Here is a 19,134-nt window from a genome sequence, read left to right on the forward strand (position 1 = left end):
TTATAAAGTTTGGCGTGCTGTCTTACAGGAGCGTCTTATGATCTGGAGGATATGGTAGCAGCATCAGGAGAGGAAACGGATACACCCCGTATTAAACCCTGACCACGCATTACCCAGAAGCTCCGCACATACAGATTAAAACAAAATCCACGTAATACCCACCTCGCCAGAATATTTTGGTGACCCAGTTCGCTCTTGCAAATAAGACGACCTTGAACTCTCCATTTGTCACATTTTAAAACAAAATCAACGTAACAACTGCATAAAAATCTGGCACGTTGCGCGCATACTCACCGTGCCCTCCTTTAAACCGCACTACAAGGGTTAAAAGTGCATCGTATATATAATGAGTCCCGAGAATACGGGTGCAATGAGTTCGTTTCTCGGGGACGGGACGAGTGGCTTTGGCAAAGCAGGCAGGGTAAGCGACGCCCGAGGTAGTGAGTAGGCGGTGATTGCGCACGCTTTCATCTCCATATAGACTTGCTTCCAGCAAACGTGGCATCGCGAGGGCTTTTCCAGACACAGTCACTGGAAGCATTTCTACAGAGAGACGACGCGCCGGCTCCACGTTGTGGGGTTCGGGACCGCCTGAGTCAAGGCGCTCAACGCAAACGCACCGCGTCGTCGTTTTCAACATCATCAACGCGCGCGTGCAGTGCTATTTACCGCCGGACGAGCGCCTCCCCAAGACGTCGTCAAAACCTCACGGCGGCTCACGTGATGCCACAATTCATCTCGCTCCTGCGTTCCATCTCCATCGTGGCCGGAACCCATCCTCTCGGCCGTGTTAATTCCGTCCTGTTTGGCCGGCTGCCCACACGGTTCTGACCATCTCCTGGCCACTTGCCTTCCTTGACAAGTCAATAGCATTGTCCTCGAACTGACGTTTGTCCTCTGATTCACTTGTTCTTAGATTTTTCTCCACTTTTGTACGTGTGCTGAACCTCTTTCGCACCGTACGTAGCTAACTGTGCTAATCAGAGGTGCGGGGGAAGGACAACAAAATCAACACAAAAAGCAGTTCTAAAGACACGAGTTTTCAAATCTAGATTTACAAGTGCATAGCTCCAATAGCTTCCTAATATCGGAAGGAAGAGCGTTTCAGACGGCCGCAGAAGCGCATCTGAAAGCGCGCGATGCAGTGACCGTCTTTGTTCGATGGCGAGCACTTTTGCTTAACTCTTGAACACCACCAAGGTTCTATGAATGAAAAGATGCAAGACGCACGACGTTCCCCGCCACCCGCGGCTACAGATCAAAGGCTGGGTCAGGTTTGATGTCTGGCATGGAGCTCCACGCAGCTCGCGCATGGCATCTCCTGGCCGAATATTGTATTGGAGAGTTTTTTTTATCGTTTCGTGCCGGTGCCTCTGAGTAATCATCCCGTTTCTCGTCAGATGACACCACTGCTCACTGCACGACCGTTACATTGCATCATCTGGAATTTCCCTTAAATTGTTGTATGCGCAGTAAGTGTATGTGGAACTTCAGATGATAATAAAATTTGTATAACTTTTCAAGCTGAAAAGCCAAGAAATAATAAAATTAGGTCTTACCTGCAATTTGTGCGAATAGTTATGTAGTGTGTACACTTCAATGCATGAAACACAAACATTTGACCGCGTAATATACAATTCAGATATACAGTATTTTAATTTACTTATAAGCGTGAAATAAGGGTATAGTCTTACTATTATTTACATTTGACTGTACATACATAGTATTGGTTCTTTTGGTAAAGTCACGTAGAAGGGAAACAAAAAAAAATTAAATTATCACGACTTTTCGATTGCAACACGAGCAATTATCATCAGGTGTGAAAACCACAGCAAACATATATAATTTTCTACTTATAACAGATACTGATTGTAACAGATTTAGTTGACCCATATGCTAATGACTTAAGACAAACATATTTTCACGTGGCTGGGCGGATATTTACGCTTATATACATAGTATAAGTTACAAACATACATATGTATACAAGTAAAGTTCTGTATACATTTACATATATAAAACACTTTCAAGATAAACCTAATGAGTTACCATTAAGATGATCATGACGTTGGACTTTGTTGTTCTAATCAATGCAGGCATGCAGAGGCACTTTGCTGATTTGTATTCTGAGTAAATATGCAATCTAATCCTCTGAAAGTCCATTAAAGTGTTGCGGCAACTTGCATGTTGGCCGAGTGGACTGCCACGTTGAAGCGAGTCACTCAGTGTAACATTGTCCAACCCCGAGACAAGCCACTCACATCGGTTAAGTGGGCTTATTTTACATCACCGGAAATCCACAATTACATTATCGTACTGTACATAAAAGCATCGCGACATGTTTGACGATTATTTTTTAGAGAACGAGGAATATGAATCGTGGTCAACTTTCTCTAACAGCTGCACACAACCAGGACCAGTTTACCGCTAAAAGCGAAATGTTAGGCGATCGTTATTCAAATACAAAGTTGTAGTAAACGAATTCCTGAGATCGGAGCACGTTTAACAAAAGCTTCACGTGCTGCTGAACAAAGATCGATAGGCACCCACCTGCTTCGTTAACTTAGGAATGATCTATTAAACACGAGATATGAAACATCTTTGAACCGTGGAGTTTTGATCAAAAGATCCCAGAGATCGAGGCCGGCTCGGTGAGAGGAAGTGAAGTGAGGCGGAGAGGCTTTATAAAGGCTATAACCCGCTCCGCCCTTGCTGCTCTCTGCAAGTGTGCTCTGACTCAGGAATGAGTCATGGGAAAAATCCACACTCTCCCCTAAAGTAGCGTCTCTTCCTGGAATCGTGAAGTCTCCTTCAACGGTTTCATTTCAATGCCCCCCCGCCTCCCCACACCTCGATTCAAAGTCCCAGTAAATCAGCTTCGTTTGCTCATCTCCTGTCATTGTAATGTGGCTATATTAACACACCATGTCTTCAGTTTAGGAGCTGATGTAATGCTCGGGCCTGACATTTTAGCTGTGTATCAAAAAGCTGTAAAAGCGCCAGCTGATCTCATTTTAACTTTACATCAGATGACGTGCTTTGATATACCATTAGTACATAGAGAGTTTAACACGTAGGCTTTCGCGACCAATATTCTTCATCTAAGTTTTTGGGTTAGATCGCGTTATTTATGAATGTGTCGTAACCCTCCACCACCCGACACGGCCAAACAGTAAAAAATGCGTAACGTTTACAAAGGACTAAACAATTCACTTCTTTAGCTAAAGAAGTGAGATATCTGGCGGGTAAATAAGTCCTTTGTAAACGTGACACATGTTTTACTGTTTGGCCATGTCGGGTGGTGGAGGGTTACGACACATTTATAAATAACGCGATCTAACCCAAAAACCTATAACACAGAGGACCTACATTTATTTTCATGACAATTGGAACCGGTGTAGCTGCCGTGTATGGTGGCATACCCCTGTAATCCAGATTGACTGGTGGATCAAATTTGTGAAACTGCAAAATCTGCTGGGATGGCCCGATGGCAGTACAGCAAATCGATTATTGAATTGGCTTTCAATGCCAAACAGAAGGCAAGTCTCCTGAAAAGATTGACACTCAAAATATAAATATGAGCCATTATAATAAACGTGTTTTTCCAAACAGAATCAAAGTAATGTATAATCAGGACTTATGCACTGTTATTGATCTTTACATTAAGCTGAAAACAATGGAAAATTGTTAATTAGTGACAACACAAGGCAATTCGTTCATGATTCTTTTATTTCATTTTTTCTGCCAACAGAAAACCATTTTTCTTAACAAGTTTTCACTGGCACAACATCTGAGCAGAAAAATAAAATCATGCTTCTGTCCACGTCGGTTAACGTATTGCGGTGGGTCAAAGAAACCAACTACACGAGTTGAAGTGCATTAAAGAAAACTAAACACAACCCAAATGAGAAATGATCCATAATGTCCAATTTAATCAAGGTGGAATTACTATTTTAGGAATTAAAATGCAATCTTTATAAGCATAATAACATTCAAACGTTTTGCTGACAAATATAAATTGCTGATGATTATAAAGTACTTTTTTAATGGTTAACAAGTTTATTACCAGCGCAAAACTTGAAAACATATCTCTGAACGCAGGGCTTTTTGTGTAATTTTATCAACAAACGCAGTTAATTTATTCACTTTTCAGCGTACGCTTATTTTTTTCTTTCATATTGCCATCATTGCAGACAAAAACCCCGTGTCCGAGAAGTTTGATTTCATGGTTTCATGAGGGCATGCACCACGGACTCGACGTCAAGCCTGCGCAGGTCACAGTACGTCTGTCCGGTGCCCACAAACACGATGGGTTGGCCTGTGATGTAGGTCATGGAAACCGCTGCCCCCACCTGGCAAAACAGATGTCAAACATGACAAAGTATTATACATACAATGTACAAAACTATGACACAAAGTTTTTTTTAATTTTACCAGGTAAGGCCCACTGAGCTATATAGCTCTTTTACAGAAGCGACTTGGCCACAAATGATCACTAAAAGAAGTGGCTTACCACGTGCAAAATTTATAGCAGCCAAATACTCTAAATGCATGCTTCTGAATGGAGGGAAAAACCTGAGGACCCAGAGAAAAATCCACGCGACCATGGGGAGAACATGCCAACTCCAAATATACAGGCGTCAGGGCCGGGATCAAACCCACAACCTCCTGTATATCAGGCGATGCCATTAACATCTCGTCACCGTGGCATGCGATCTCACACAGAACGTGTTACCAAATTGAAGACATTGAATACCAAAGATGGGGATGGAGGGGATGGCATTCATTGTTAGTGCACTGCGATAAAAACCCTGTAACTTACGTTCGATTATCAGTTCTAGGTTGCCCCACACCTCTTCATCAACTCACAATGATTAGTGTGATCTATGGTCAAAGATCCCCCATGACGGTATAGTGAAGCTTTGAACCAGCAGTGGATTTACAGAGCGTTGTAAACTATTATATTTAACTGTAGTGCCATAGATGGGCCACGCTTACCGGCAGTGGTAGACGAGGTCCATCTGCAAGGGTACCCCGTACCGCCAAGGGGGGGGCGGCGGGGGATCTATGATCCCACACAACGCCACCCTTCGATGGGGACCCCAGACAGATAATCCCCTCAGCACCACCAACGGGGGGGCTGCGCGGGATCTATGATCCTACGCAACGCCACCCCTCGATGGGAAAAGGGGCATAAAAGGGGACCTCCCCAGCCGATTGGGACGAGTCACAGCTCAAGACCCAAGACCAGCCAGCTGAGGACCCTGGACCCCCTCGCCCCGCTTGTCCTTGTCAGGGCTGGGACACTGTGCGGGCCAGTGGTGGGACTCTGGGACTCCCGGCTCGACGCCCTTGTAAGGGAGAGGTCCGAGGAAGCCAGAGTCTAGACCCGCACCTTGGCTAGGTCGGGTCAGGTAGCCTCCCCTAGGGTAGTTGTAGCCGGAGGACCCGAGAGCGTAGCCAGTGTCAGGCACGCTATAAGTAGGCTGTGTTCCTAGGCTGTAACAGTGTATCAGGACTGTTGGAGTGGTGTATTGTAATAAAGAAGTTGCATCTACAAAGTGTCTCCGGAACCCATTACATAACTATTAATTACATGAAATAACTTGCGTGAGTGGAAATCAATTACCTTATCATCAATGGTATCAAATTTGGTGAGAACAATGCCATCAATCAGTCGGGGCTTTTCCATGTGCGAGTTGTCAGCCAAGGCCCGGTTAAACTTAACCTGGATAACAGAATCGTTCACACATGAGTCAGTAAGCAAAGGACCGTTTCTGACAAAACTATTTTACTTGTACTTAAACGTACACTGCGCAGCATAGCTATGCATTCATTACCAGCTGATCCACAGCCTCATTGCCGACAAGGGCCTCCCCCACAAACAGCACCAGATCAGGAATGTTGACAGCAATTAGTTTGGCCAGGGCCACCATCAGGGGAGTGTTGTTCTGCATGCGGCCGGCAGTGTCCACCAACACCACGTCCACACCTTGAGTGGCGGCTACATACACAGAGGATAAACATACACAGACAACATTAAGATGTCATGTATATTATCATTAAAGTTTAGGGGGTTCAGAACAATATTTTATTCAAGGATAGTTAACCAGTAGTAGTACTGAGAAGTTGACTTTCAATCCCAAGTCATTGTAATATAAAAACAAATGTCTCAAGTTGAGCAAATGTTACAGATTCAGCCTGGTTTCAAACCAATGAAACAATGGCGCACATTTCTTAAATACCCCATGACTGTCCACCAAGCTGTGTAAGTTAGTCGATCTGTAGGTCACGTACTGGTGGGGTAATGTGTAGATACTCTTACCTCTTCCAAGACATCTGACTAGCGTGGATCAGTAGGTTAAAATACCATCTAGAACTCTCTAGAGCACCCCTCTAATCGAGGCCATTCTGCCAGTAGCGGTATGAGCAAACAAATGCAGGGCTACACTTTTATCGACCAAATAATACGCAGCAAAACATTGGATAACATTAAAATATATTCGGATCAGAAATATTAATTTACTCAAAATACAGCTATGGAGCGACCAACACGGACTCAACTGCATATTAAATTGTGTATTTTAATGGCTGTGTAAGATATTTGATGGGCATTAGACAAAGGTCTGTGAGATTTCTGCTCCTCTGATGGCATAGCTTAAGAAGAGGAAAAAGGCTTCACGGTTTGATTTGATGCTGATATCAAGTTCAGATATAATAGTAACACTCTTAAACACTGAATTAAACAAGCAAGCCACCAGAGAATAGCTGAGGACATTTTTCAGCTGCTCTTCAAATCTTCTACATGTTCTTTTATTTAAACTCTTGGACGTTTTGGGAATTACATTTCAGTATAAGAATCCTAAAGAGTATGGTACGACAGAGACCTTTTTAGCAAACCACAGTTATTAAATAAAATGTGTTTACATTTAAAAAAAAGTTTTTTTAAGCTAAGTATTGCTTTGCACCTCAGATTAGCACAGTTGGCTACTTAAGGTTGCGACAGAAGTTAAACATACGTAAGATAGTCGTATTGTTATTGATGTGGTCTTTAGCGCGTGCACTATTGGCTTTCTGCTCGACAAGTGCTAATCGCTTCCCATGCGCCACCACCATGTGGCGCTGTGTGGAAAAAGTCCCCTTGCTTTGCCGTAGCAAAAAAAAAACTGTAATTTTAAAATCGTAATATTGTAAAAACGACATGTGCTGGCAATGAAGATTTTGCACGCTGCAAGTTGGCAGGAGCTTTCACTTAATGCAATATATATGTAAATAAGGGTGTCGATTAAGGAGACTGGGAAGCATATACAGTAAAAGCTTGGATTGCGAGCATAATTCGTTCCGGAAATGTGTTTGTAATCCAAAGCACTCGTATATCAAAGCATTCGTATATCAGTTGTGATCACGTGACGCTCGGCAGCAAAGCGTATACACGTACTACTCGTATTGCAAGACCTCGCTCGTTTATCAAATTAATATTTATTTAAAAATTTTGCTTGTCTTGCAAAACACTCGCAGACCAAGTTACTCGCAATCCAAGGTTTTACTGTACATGATTCCCAACTGGTTAAAAGCATATCTGTAGGGAAACAATTCAAAATAATAAAAGCTTTCATCCAATTAAGCACATTTACATGAAAAACGCCCAAAACGCCATATGAACACTCACATTATTGAATAACTACATTGTGAAAAAGATGTGACTGTGCTTATAAGCATGAGCAATTGACCAAAAATAACCGTATGACCAAGTCAAACTGAAGATACTGTAAGCAGATCATCATGACCATGGTTAACTGATGACATCAGCTGCTGCACCACCTATCGAAAAAGTCAAAAAATTACAGTGCAATAATAAACCTAGACGCAGAGGAATGCGTCTAAGCACTGATGAGTTGAAAAATGTACTATGTGAATTCAACGGAAAATAACTTAATTATTCTATAAGTACCTTATTTAATGCAATTATCAAACATGTGCATGGCATGTAGAAATGACCATATCCCACTGCAGACACAGCAGGTGGATAGGCCAGCTTTGTCAGCGAGCGACAACAGCTTGTTCACATGAACAGCAATGGTGCATCCTTTGCGGCGACATCACTGCTGCTGGGCCTCACCAAATTGCTTGGCTTCCATGGCGATGCCGGCAGCATCCTTCCCGTAGCCGCGCTCAAATAGCTGAACCATGGGTCGACCCCCGTGGTTCTCGGGCGGGTGGAGCGCACTGAGGTGGCGTGTGTGCGTACGCAGTTGCTCCACAGCACCCGCTCGGAAGGTGTCACAGGCGGCCACCAGTACGCTGAATTCGTTCTCAATCAGCCAGAAGCAAGTCTGCAGGGGCGATAATGAAAAAACTAAACGTGAGCACGAAATGCTAAATCGATGAGTTATTTTGTAACAGATTACAAAAAAACCAATTACACTACGCGATAATTATGGTGGCCTTCATTGTAAATACAATACTTTGACACTATATTTGTAAAAAGAATTACGCATACTCTTTGGTTCTTTCGGTAAAGTCACGTAGGTAGAAAAAAATAATAGATCACGACGTTTCGATCACAACACAAGCGACCGTCTTCAGGTGAGAGAAAGCTACTAAAACAAATTCTTACGTAGGCATGCCATATAGGCACGCAAGTCGATAAAGTGTGGCGTGTTTCTGCACAAAGTTGTAGTTCACCTTGGCAAGGTTGGTTGACTTGCCGACACCATTGACACCACAAAAGGTGATGACGTAGGGCTGCTTCTTCTTTTTCGCTTCAATCACGTCACGCAGAATGTTAACGTGACGCTTTGGTTGCAGGATTTTCAGGAGTGAGTCTTGCAGAGCCTGCTTCACGGTCGACGTGACCGCTAAATGAAAGAGGGGACACCAAGAATATGTCGTTAAATAATGTAGCACAAAACACAGAAATAAAGCAAACAAGTGCTGAGCAGGAATCATCTCTGTATGACAACTAATGTTTTTTTAAAGGACACATGCAGATGTAATTTACACTTGCAACTACACTGGAGTAAGAGTTAAACTGAAAACGTTAGCAATGTATTGTGAATACAAGGTGATATCTATCACTACCTTCATAGCTACTGGACCGCATTTCCAAAGTATTGCATCGTATGCTTACATCTTATGAGAATGTAAGGTGTCTTTTAGTCGAATAGTGGACACACACACACTACTACTGCTCAGGCCGGCATATTGCCATCATCAATAATATAGATGTTAGTTGCTAAGAAGCAATTCCCTCAGGATTCCAATATCCTCATAATTAATGTATAATGTGATAATCCGGAATGAAGTAAACATCTATTCCACTGCATAACAATGTGTACTTACTTTTGAAAGTTCCCAGAACTTTTCCCTCGAGCTTATTTGCCACAGATTCACACAGCTGCGATGAAATTTCTGCGGCAACATTTTTGGCTGAAGTGGTGGGGAAACAAAGAAAAAATGTAAAAATGAAACTCTGATCTTAGAATTATGCAATTGTATTCTTGCATGTGGCAACATGTTAGGAAACTAAATGCAATTAATGTTCTGAATAGGTCCTGTTTTAAACTCTGACCAATGAGATGATCCTTCATCTTCTCCAGCACAGGCTCCAAGTCTTCTCTGGTCAGGCTCTTGGATCCCACAAGGCCTTTGAGCATGCCAAACACTCCTCCTATACCTCGGCCACTGGAGGAGCATATGGAAATGGACTCGCATACATAAAACCAATCTAGACATGTGACGTAAAAAATTGTCTTTCAAAAAACATTATTTTCGTCAGAAATGTGCATACCTTTGTTTGTTAGATTTTTGCTTAACTACCACTTTCTCCACTTTTTCCACTTTATCCTCTTCCTCTTCAATATTCTCATACTCCACACTTGGCAGGTCTCCTATTCTCCTTCCCACCATTTCACGCTGGTCATGTAGTTCACAGGACACAAGCCACAACATTAAATCAAAAGCAACCTGCACCTACTACTGAAATATGCAACAAAAATAAAAAATATACCTGTCTGCAGTTTTACAACAGCAGTATATCATGACTTAGTTTTTCCTCTCCATGATGCACAAGGACAACAACCAATATAAAATAATATTCAGGTTTGTATGTATGTTGAACTTATTTTGCAATGTATGTTGCCAACCGTGCTAATCAGAGGTACGGGGTAAGGACAACAAACTAAACAAAGATCAGTTAAAAAAAATAGATTTAAATCTAGATGATTTAAAAGTGCACAGCACCAGTGGCTTCCTAGCATCAGAAGAGCCTGCCAGACAGCTGCAGACATGCACCTAAAAGTGCGCGATTCAGTGACCATCTTTGTTCAATGGCTAGTCAAAGTTCGCGTGATGATAAGATTAGCAAGGTATTGTGGGTTCAGGTTTACAATATGACGTGTTTGTTGGTAAGGACTTTGAAATTTGCAGAACTCACAGACTCTGGTGTAGAGATGTCTTCTGTGCCGGTGTTTTCTGTTGGACCGTAGGATAATCCTTTCACAGGCTTGTCATTGAAATCCCACACACGGTCCGTTTTTGTTGGTTTTGGAGCTTTCCTGGTCACCATCAAGTGTGAGAAACCAAGGTCCCATTTTAAAACCTATACAGTTAGCTTTAGGCTAATGGAAAATTGGCTTCAGATTCTCTCACTAATAACTTTAAATTTAAGTGCTAAATATTCCACAATACAAAACAATCTAATATCAAAATAAATGGTAATGAACACTGCTAACATTAAAAAAAAACATGTATTGCACAAACACACACTCACGTCTTTTTGGTAATTTTCTTTTTGTTTGCCTGTTTTCTGAAAAGTTCCTCTGGTTTTTTAAGAATGTTCTCCTCAAATATTATCCCATTGGAGCTGCGATCGCCATTTGCAGAAACCTTGGGCGTGGATTCAGGAACAGGAGACTTCAAGATCTGCGATTCTTTTCCATCTACAGCAAAGAATGTGAACAATTAACATATTAATGTCTACAATTTATTTGTCTATAAACATTCCATTTAAACAAACATTAAATAGGTTATCACATTATTTGTATTAACTGTATATAAATGATAATCCGTTGTAGAGTATAATCGCTATAACTAAATTCTCTGTACTAAAACAAAGAGGAAATATTTAGGTATTTATTTATGTATATATTTTTTTATTCCCATGAACCATTCTCTCATGTGTTCTGCATTCATTGTCACGCCATAGGCACGCTTATAACAAGCACCTCAATATGCAGCAGTTAGGCACTGAAAAATTTAGTTTTAATTAAATGTGTCCCTGGTCAGTCCCTATTAAAGACAAACTAACATACCAATTGCAAATTTAACATTTAGAGTGGTAACGAAGCATTGGGAATTAGTCGCCTGCTCACATCTGTGCCAATTTATATGGAAATTTATATTTAAAAATTAAGATAGTGTATGTGCTAAGGACATTGCACAAGGGTACGGTACAAAGGATGATATGAAACACTACACTCGCAGTAAAATACTTTCTTCTCAAGCACACTTACTTTCGTTCTTGGCTGCTTTTCCTTTCTTGGTCTCCTTCTCCCCAGAAATTTGAATCATCGACTTAACCGTTTTCTGAGACTTTAGGGACTGTTCATATGTCTTCATCACAGTTGGGAAACTCATTTTACTAGTTTCTGTGGCCTCCCTTAATGTATGAGGGGAAGAATAAAGGCAAAAAAAACCCACAGAATTTTAAAGAAAACGTACATAAAAGTATTTCAAGATAAAACCCAAAGCATAACTAAAATTTATGCTTTCACACCACTGAATCTATTCAGCTACACGAAATTTGTTTTTGTTATGTAACACTGAACATTATGCATAAAAACTCAATGAATTGATTTCTAAAGGCCACCATTACATACATATAAGTCCATTTAATCTGCTAGTACGTCAACATGTTTACGGACGAGTGCATATTGTTAATTTAACAGGAGTAATTATTCACGTGAAACAGAATCAAACAATGAAATCCAACCATGTGTGCATCAGCTCAACGAGTGCTAAGCCCATAAAGTAATTGCTTAAATTGAACATTGTTTTTTATATTTACAATGTCAAATTATATTTTTGACAAATTATCACTCCACTGCAATGCTTACCCTTTTATGGTCAGCTAAGATTTTTATATGGATAGTGTTATCATATGTATAATGTTCCAGACATTCTAATTTCCCAGAAATGATAGAAAACCTACATTTTAGAAAGCCTTAAAACTATGCCATGAATACAAAAAAGTGTAACAATACGAACTTATCCTGATTCACTGTGATCATTGTACTGAAGTGATGGCCTACATAGCAATCCATTAATGGGATCAAGGATGGCGAAAAATATTCCATCCTAATAGTGACATTCTGTCATGCATGTGTGCTTTGGTCGTATATTCTCTACTTTGAAAACTGTCGTGTGTATTTTAAGCAAAACAAATACTTAATTCCTATGCCTCTAGACATGCTTCTGTAAACATGTTGAATGCATACATTGTTTTCATTGGCCTTAGTATGTACTCATTAATATACTATTCAAATTATACTCCTGTTAAGCTTTAGAGATGATATAAAAGTTAGAAAATATTTTAACAATATAAATAACCCAATGTTACAGCTTAGAGTACGATTAAATAATGTAATTGAATACACTTAATGCCTACATTTAAAATTGTCCAACAGAGCAGCTGTACTTACCAAAGCATTCTCTGAAAATCAGCAGAGAACTCGAATGAGCCATTTATGAGCCCCAACACGCCTTTCTGTTGCAGCTCATTGCGGTATTTGTCCCGAAACTCCTTGTGGATGTCATCCACAAACTTATCAACGTACGTGAGGGTGAGAATCTTCTGGTAACCCACCTATGGAAGGCAAAAAAACGTAAATCTGAAAACAGAACATATCGGTGCTAAATCTGGGGTCAATTATGAACAATTAGAGCAACATTATTAGTTGAAATTACAATAATTACATTGTGATTTCAATGTGTTACACTTGACACAATTACAATTGACCCTAGGTCTGTCCTGCAGCTCCGTGCTACCTAACAATGCGTATATAGTCGTTTGTCAAACCACGATCCCATGCTGTGTCAGTCATAGATTTTTTTTTAACCATACTTCACCATAATGGTGCTTGTTGTTCAAGGGGAGAGCCTAGGATCGGTTCAGGTATCACCAAATGCTGGTGTGAGCTGTGACCCAAAATTAAACACGAATAGTTAGGTTCATGGTTTAGTGCAAGGACCACTACGTCACCCCAACAATATAGTACATTATTCAACTCCTGATTGTCCAAAATAATGGGGGGGAGGGTTGGCCTGGGTAAAAACCAAAACATGGACCATGAATTTTTTTAAATTAACCTATAAATATGTATGTATTCTTTAAGTACACATTGTGTTAAACATATGTATCAACGAATACGATTAACCCGTATTCTTGTACAGAAAAAATGAGTTTTCTGGTCCATACGGTGTACAGCCGTTTCAATACGAGCAAAACTGTTGTGTAATTGTTTGCATTTCTGCCTTGTGATGGAGCTTTGTAGGATGATAGTTGAGATTTATAAGGGTAAAGGGTGACCAATAAGGTCTGAATTGGTCTGTAATAAGGTAGGCATTGATAAAGGGTTGACAGGTATGGTGTATTCATAATAAACGTTTTTGGGCTAGATCGCGCTATTTATAAATGTGTCGTAACCCTCCACCACCCGACACGGCCAATCAGCAAAAAAGTGTCACGTTGACAAAAGACAAATAGTTCACTACTTTAGCCCACCGGTGTGTTGAAGAGTGAAGCCACAACATTTACAATTTTTGAGTACGACGTTTCGCTGGTAATTACATCCATGCCCCATCTGGCAATTCGCCAAAATTGTAAATGTTGTGGATTCACTCTTCAACACACTGGTGGGCTAAAGTAGTGACGTATTTTTCTTTTGTCAACGTGAAACTTTTTTTTGCTGATTGGCCATGTCGGGTGGTGGAGGGTTACGACACATTTATAAATAACGCGATCAATCCAAAAACGTTCATTATGAATAATATTGGTCGCGAAAGCCTACGTGTTAAACTGAGGTATGGTGTATAAAGACACAATGTGTAATCTGTCATTCTTTCCAAAACAAACCGGTTTACTTGCTGACATGTTTATGGTCATGTGGGCACCAAAAACAGGCCCTCGATGAGGCGCAGCTAGTAATGAAACCATAGCACATGTGATGATATATATTTATTTTACAAGCACGGTTAATCCGAAACCCCATCCTGACAACCTTTTTTTCACAGAAATTATATAGTTTCAGGTCAAGTTCAGGTCATCATGAATGAATAGGTTCCTCTTTGGTATTTTAACCGTTACAAATAACCTGCAAAACATATTTTTGCCTTTCAGCAATGTGCTATTTTTTTAATCTCATTGAATTTTTATTTTACTTTCCCAAAATCTATTTATTTCTCAACCTGCCATATTGTAAAAAGTTCCTGCTTCTCTGCTGCTGCCATATGGAACGAGCTTCTAATTGACAGCAGTCCAGGCTGATTTAGATCGCGTAGTCCACTGGTGCCAACCTTGTGGTCTAGAAGGCCTGCCGAACTCTTGCACATACAATTTTCAAAAACGACTTTTACTACATGGTGGTTCACAGGTCTAGAAAGGTTAGGAATTACTGGCTTAATATTTCTACAACTCTCTGGAGCATATGCATTTGTTAATCCTATTGTTACCAAGGTCTTTTAGATAACATTTTACTGTATTTTCTCACATTAATTATACACCTTGAATGTGCTTTTCTGCTGCTGCCATATGGACCAACAATCACATATGTTATATACATTCCTTTGTCGATATTTAAAATTGTACCTACCTGTTTCTCTGGAACATATGTTTCACCTATCGTCGCCAAATCCGTTTTCTTTTAAGTTTTATTTATTTTTATTCGCGTGTATATTAAAACACCTTAAAATGTTTTCGACCGAACTCTTTTACAAACCGATTGTAGCGTGTTTTAATACACAAAAGCACTCCATACCAATTCGTATAATAAAAGCGAAGCATGTACTTACCACGAAGACAAGTTCGAACTCATTGTCCAACTTGTACTTTAGCATCAGGGCTTCATGACTAAAGGAGTTATTGCTGCCCTTTTCCTACGGAAGGGAAAAAGTCAAAGGATTAAGTGAACCCGAAAGGCCTGTCATGTTATGAATGTTTAAACAGCTTCCCGGGGAACTGCGCTCATCCACTGGGCAACGAGAACACACTACCTTAGGCTCATTATATTTCAACACATGAATTAATTAAGTTTTGAAGGAAAATAACATCTCAACAACAAATAATAGCTTTAACACGTTTGACAGTACGCACGCACCTTGGCTGTGGGTTGCGGGTTAACAAAGGTATGACGTTTTGTTAAAAGATTACCATTACTGTTATAGATGTCATAACGTTTCTGTATATTTTTAACTAGCGATGGAACCTGGAGTTTAGTGGGGTTATTTTCTCTTATCGACAACAACGCTTTAAATGCGTGTCGGACAGTCCGACGCGAACGTGACCATATTGGTAAATGTGCGCAACGACTTGTTTTATTTAATTGTGTATTTCTTTCCATCATAACAACCCATGGGTATTTAAGAGGCCAAAAACTAGTTGTTTCAAATACATCGAAACCAGTTTATAGTTATCAACTTAATCGCACAGGTTGCTGGAGAACGCTCAAGAAAGTATATAGCCTCGTGTATCAGTGTTATTTACTTATTTTATGTCGAAACCTTGCATAATCACCAAGGAAAGCCCCAATGAGTCTCAAGGCATGTTTTCAAGGAGGGCTCTTTCCAACATTTGGCCATTTATACTCCTGAATGATTAGTTTACAGACGAAATAAGAACCGGACAGAGTCCACTGAAAAAGGGCGACATCCAAATGAGACCTAAGCCTCTTTCCAATCAAGACCTCGATGTTAAAATACAACATCAGTTCCTTGCCAATTTCCTTCACAATCGCCTGTATTTTCGTCTTCTTGAAAGACGTACCTCACGTACCATAGAACGTGCGAGAATGTTAAATGCAGTTTTAAAAACTGAAACAAGCACTGCCTTGATCGCCGACATCACCCACGTCATTTTAAGTCCACGTCACTCCATAGGCCATGGGGGCCTCGACCAAAGGGGATCGGGGGGGGGTGGCTGGCCGGGGCGGCCCGAGACAGGGAGGTAGGTGCCGGGTAGGCCGCTCAGGCGAGACCGTGGCTTAACCGGGGCCTCCTCTCACCTGCAGTATAACGCTCCGTATGAGAGCGTTGACGGGCTCCGTGAAGCAGCCGTTCACGCCTTGAAAGCACCATAAAACGATGCCGCCTTTACTGAATATCGTGAAAAAGTCCAACATTGTTACGTTGTTATTTGTGAGTGTTGTTGTTGCTGCTCGATGTTCAACCCTGTCGCGTCGCGACTCCAGTCGGCCGGGATTTCCCCCCCGCGCCGCACCCCCCTCAACGTCACGTGCCGATTGACGTCACCGGTTACACAACGCGCGCCTCAACAAATCACGCCGCGTAAACGATTGCCACGTCATTCCCCCCCCCCCCGCTCTCAATGACGTCATCGCATTGTGAATTGTGATGTTGTGATGTCGCCAGTGTCAGCGCTAAACGAGTTGCTGCACAGTGACGCCATGACAATTTAATGACATCATCGTGCAGGGGGGAAACAGGTTATGCTCGGTGACGTCATCGGTTAGGTTTAGCTGTGACGACAACCTCTGCGACGCAAAAGGGCAATTGCCCAAAACGTCGCCTGTTAAAAATAGACTGCGCTTGTGAATTTACTTGTAGGGCCGCGTTATTTAATGTCTGAACAATTATAGTTAAAGCAAAGACCTCACCGAGACGACGACGCCTCCAACGCCAATAATCCGCGTTTACCGGACCTTGTAATCCGCGGCACGGCGCATGAGGTTTGATCAAATAATTATACAATAATCCAAATAATTATAATCCACGATTTTCTTTCTCTCTCGCGCGCCAATGCGATCTGCCGCGGATTGTGAGAAGAGCCGAGCGAATGATCTTTCAGAAGACATCAATTTTTTGTGAAAAACGGCTCTTCAAAGCAGCATAATCCCAATTAACAAACATGCCCTCAAAGTTTAGGGTGCATCTTACCTTCGTGAGCATCTTATAATCTGGAAAATGTAGTCATTCCCTTTCGACATTTCAATGGACGCTATTTAATCATCCTATTCATACCGTCTCCAATTTAACTGACACGTTTAGCTTTTTCGGTTCGAGATAATGTTGATTCGAACAATATATATATGAATTAGGTTCTAATCTAATTAAATGTGAACAAATATATCTCAGAGCACTAAATACACTATAGCCTACGTAACTATATATCTCAATACGTTTAGACCACAAACGTGCATTTGTTTTCTAATTTAAAGGATATTACATTTATAATTTACAACCCACAATAACATGGTAGAAGAAACGGATGAGACATTTAAAAAAATAACGTTAACAAAGGACAATTTCAACACGTTAAAATCACACGCTGTCCATCTTGCGCTCATCAAAGCCCTGTGCACTCAATGAGCCTCAACAAGCAAAGAGTTGTCGGTGCTGTCATTCATGATATTTCCCTCGATATTACTGCACAATATTCACAGTTTAATCGTGATAGGTGTATATTTTTTTCTAAACCTGTGGTGTTTCAATGGAAAACCATGCCACATTTAAGGACGACGCAAAATATGTAATTACTCACACACAGTTCATCACCGCAAATGCTACATTCGTTTAAATACAGATATTACAGCTTTGTAGTATAAAGCGCTGAATGTATATTAAATATATACTAAATTAAATTGAGAAGTGTTAAATTAACTGTTTGAATATACCACAGCCATCTTGAAAATTAGATTTTTTTTCGATAGGCTATTATTGGACTGTATATGATTAGTGAACACTTGAAATATAGAGCAAGCGACACTGATCAATGTTGTCTACAAAGCCAGAGGCTGTTTCAATGTGTATCTATTTAGCAAATTATAAATTAAAACGAAGCAGTGTTGACGACTATGAAGATCCCGTTGAATCTGATTGGAGAAAATTAGGTTTGTCTCGCAATAATAACCCTAGAGACCCTTAAGTGAAGACATTCCTTCAATAAGAACATCTATCCAACATTGATTGGAAGTGGGTGTTGGCCAAAGGCAGAACAAATCATTTAATGACCTTTGGCAGTAACATTGCCCCACGGTAACACGTTCAAGCAGCCGTCCTGATTAATACTGGAGGTCTATTAAACCATTACAACTCTAGTGGGACATCTGTGAAAAAGAGCTTCACAGCTTATCGGATTTCTCCAGTAGAAACAAATGTTCTGATACTGCAAGCAGTCTGTTTGACAGTGGACTTCAAATATCCCATGTTGCCATTTGTAGAGTAGGCCATTGTGTGCTGGCGTCGTGGTCCAAATTTGGCAAATTCGAAAAATTACCTGCAATTTAGTTATTTGGCATCACATATAGCAATCATGACCCCCTATTGCAAAAACCTGACAGGACCCTTCGAAAAAAAGTCTCATTAGACTCAGTGGGAGTTATTTGACCGTATCCCACCACGCTAGTCAGTGCGAGTTAGTGAAGATGGGTTCAATTGACATTGGGTCATATATGTATAGTAAAACAAACTTGATTTGAAGCTTTCGTGACTGCAGGAATTACTGTGTCCCAGTGTCTGTGTTTTGTCTCTCTCTCAAATTTAGCAATCTTTGGAAGAACGTAATCAACCAGGTAAGGTGCTGACTGTTGTGTTAGCCAGACTCTCTGTGTTGGATTGCATTGTATTTCTAAGTTCACTAGGTGTGTTTCTACCTGATGACGATTGCTTGCGTTGCAATCGAAACGTCGTATTCTATTATTTAATTTATTTTCTTTCTACGTGAGTTTACCGAAAGAACCAAAGAGTATGGTAAGACAATGGATGATGCTGCAGCAGTTACATTTTCTACCCACCACAAAGCCCGTGGCCCAATGAAGGCCTGTCAAAGCACTATGCAGGCTAAAATTTGCTTAGCTTCTAAGATCTGACAGGATCAGGGACTTTCTGGGTGATATTGTCATT

General features: G+C 40.8%; 1 protein-coding gene across 1 annotated transcript; it reads right to left on the reverse strand.

The window, feature by feature from the left end:
• Positions 1–3,711: 3,711 nt before the first annotated feature.
• On the reverse strand, positions 3,712–16,526 carry SRPRA (SRP receptor subunit alpha). The gene is made up of 14 exons (XM_078857157.1): positions 16,278–16,526; positions 15,070–15,153; positions 12,702–12,865; positions 11,514–11,659; positions 10,772–10,940; positions 10,436–10,556; positions 9,791–9,915; positions 9,572–9,684; positions 9,343–9,429; positions 8,686–8,858; positions 8,120–8,333; positions 5,841–6,004; positions 5,630–5,728; positions 3,712–4,352 (listed from the first exon to the last, which is right to left on the reverse strand). The coding sequence occupies exons 1-14, from the start codon at positions 16,392–16,394 to the stop codon at positions 4,224–4,226; spliced, it is 1,905 nt and encodes a 634-aa protein (XP_078713283.1). The 5' UTR covers positions 16,395–16,526; the 3' UTR covers positions 3,712–4,223.
• Between the last annotated feature and the right edge of the window lie 2,608 nt (positions 16,527–19,134).

This window comes from Lampetra fluviatilis, chromosome 5 (genome assembly GCF_964198595.1).
Source record: "Lampetra fluviatilis chromosome 5, kcLamFluv1.1, whole genome shotgun sequence".
NCBI lineage: Eukaryota > Metazoa > Chordata > Hyperoartia > Petromyzontiformes > Petromyzontidae > Lampetra > Lampetra fluviatilis.

Bases quoted from the DNA above. Each gene is read 5' to 3' on its own strand.
- SRPRA (XM_078857157.1), bottom strand. From the start codon at position 16,394: ATGTTGGACTTTTTCACGATATTCAGTAAAGGCGGCATCGTTTTATGG. The intron at 11,660-12,701 runs GTAAGTACAGCT...TCATACATTAAG, and splicing joins GATTTTCAGAGAATGCTTTG to GGAGGCCACAGAAACTAGTA. The intron at 4,353-5,629 runs GTAATTGATTTC...CTGTTTTGCCAG, and splicing joins TTGATACCATTGATGATAAG to GTGGGGGCAGCGGTTTCCAT.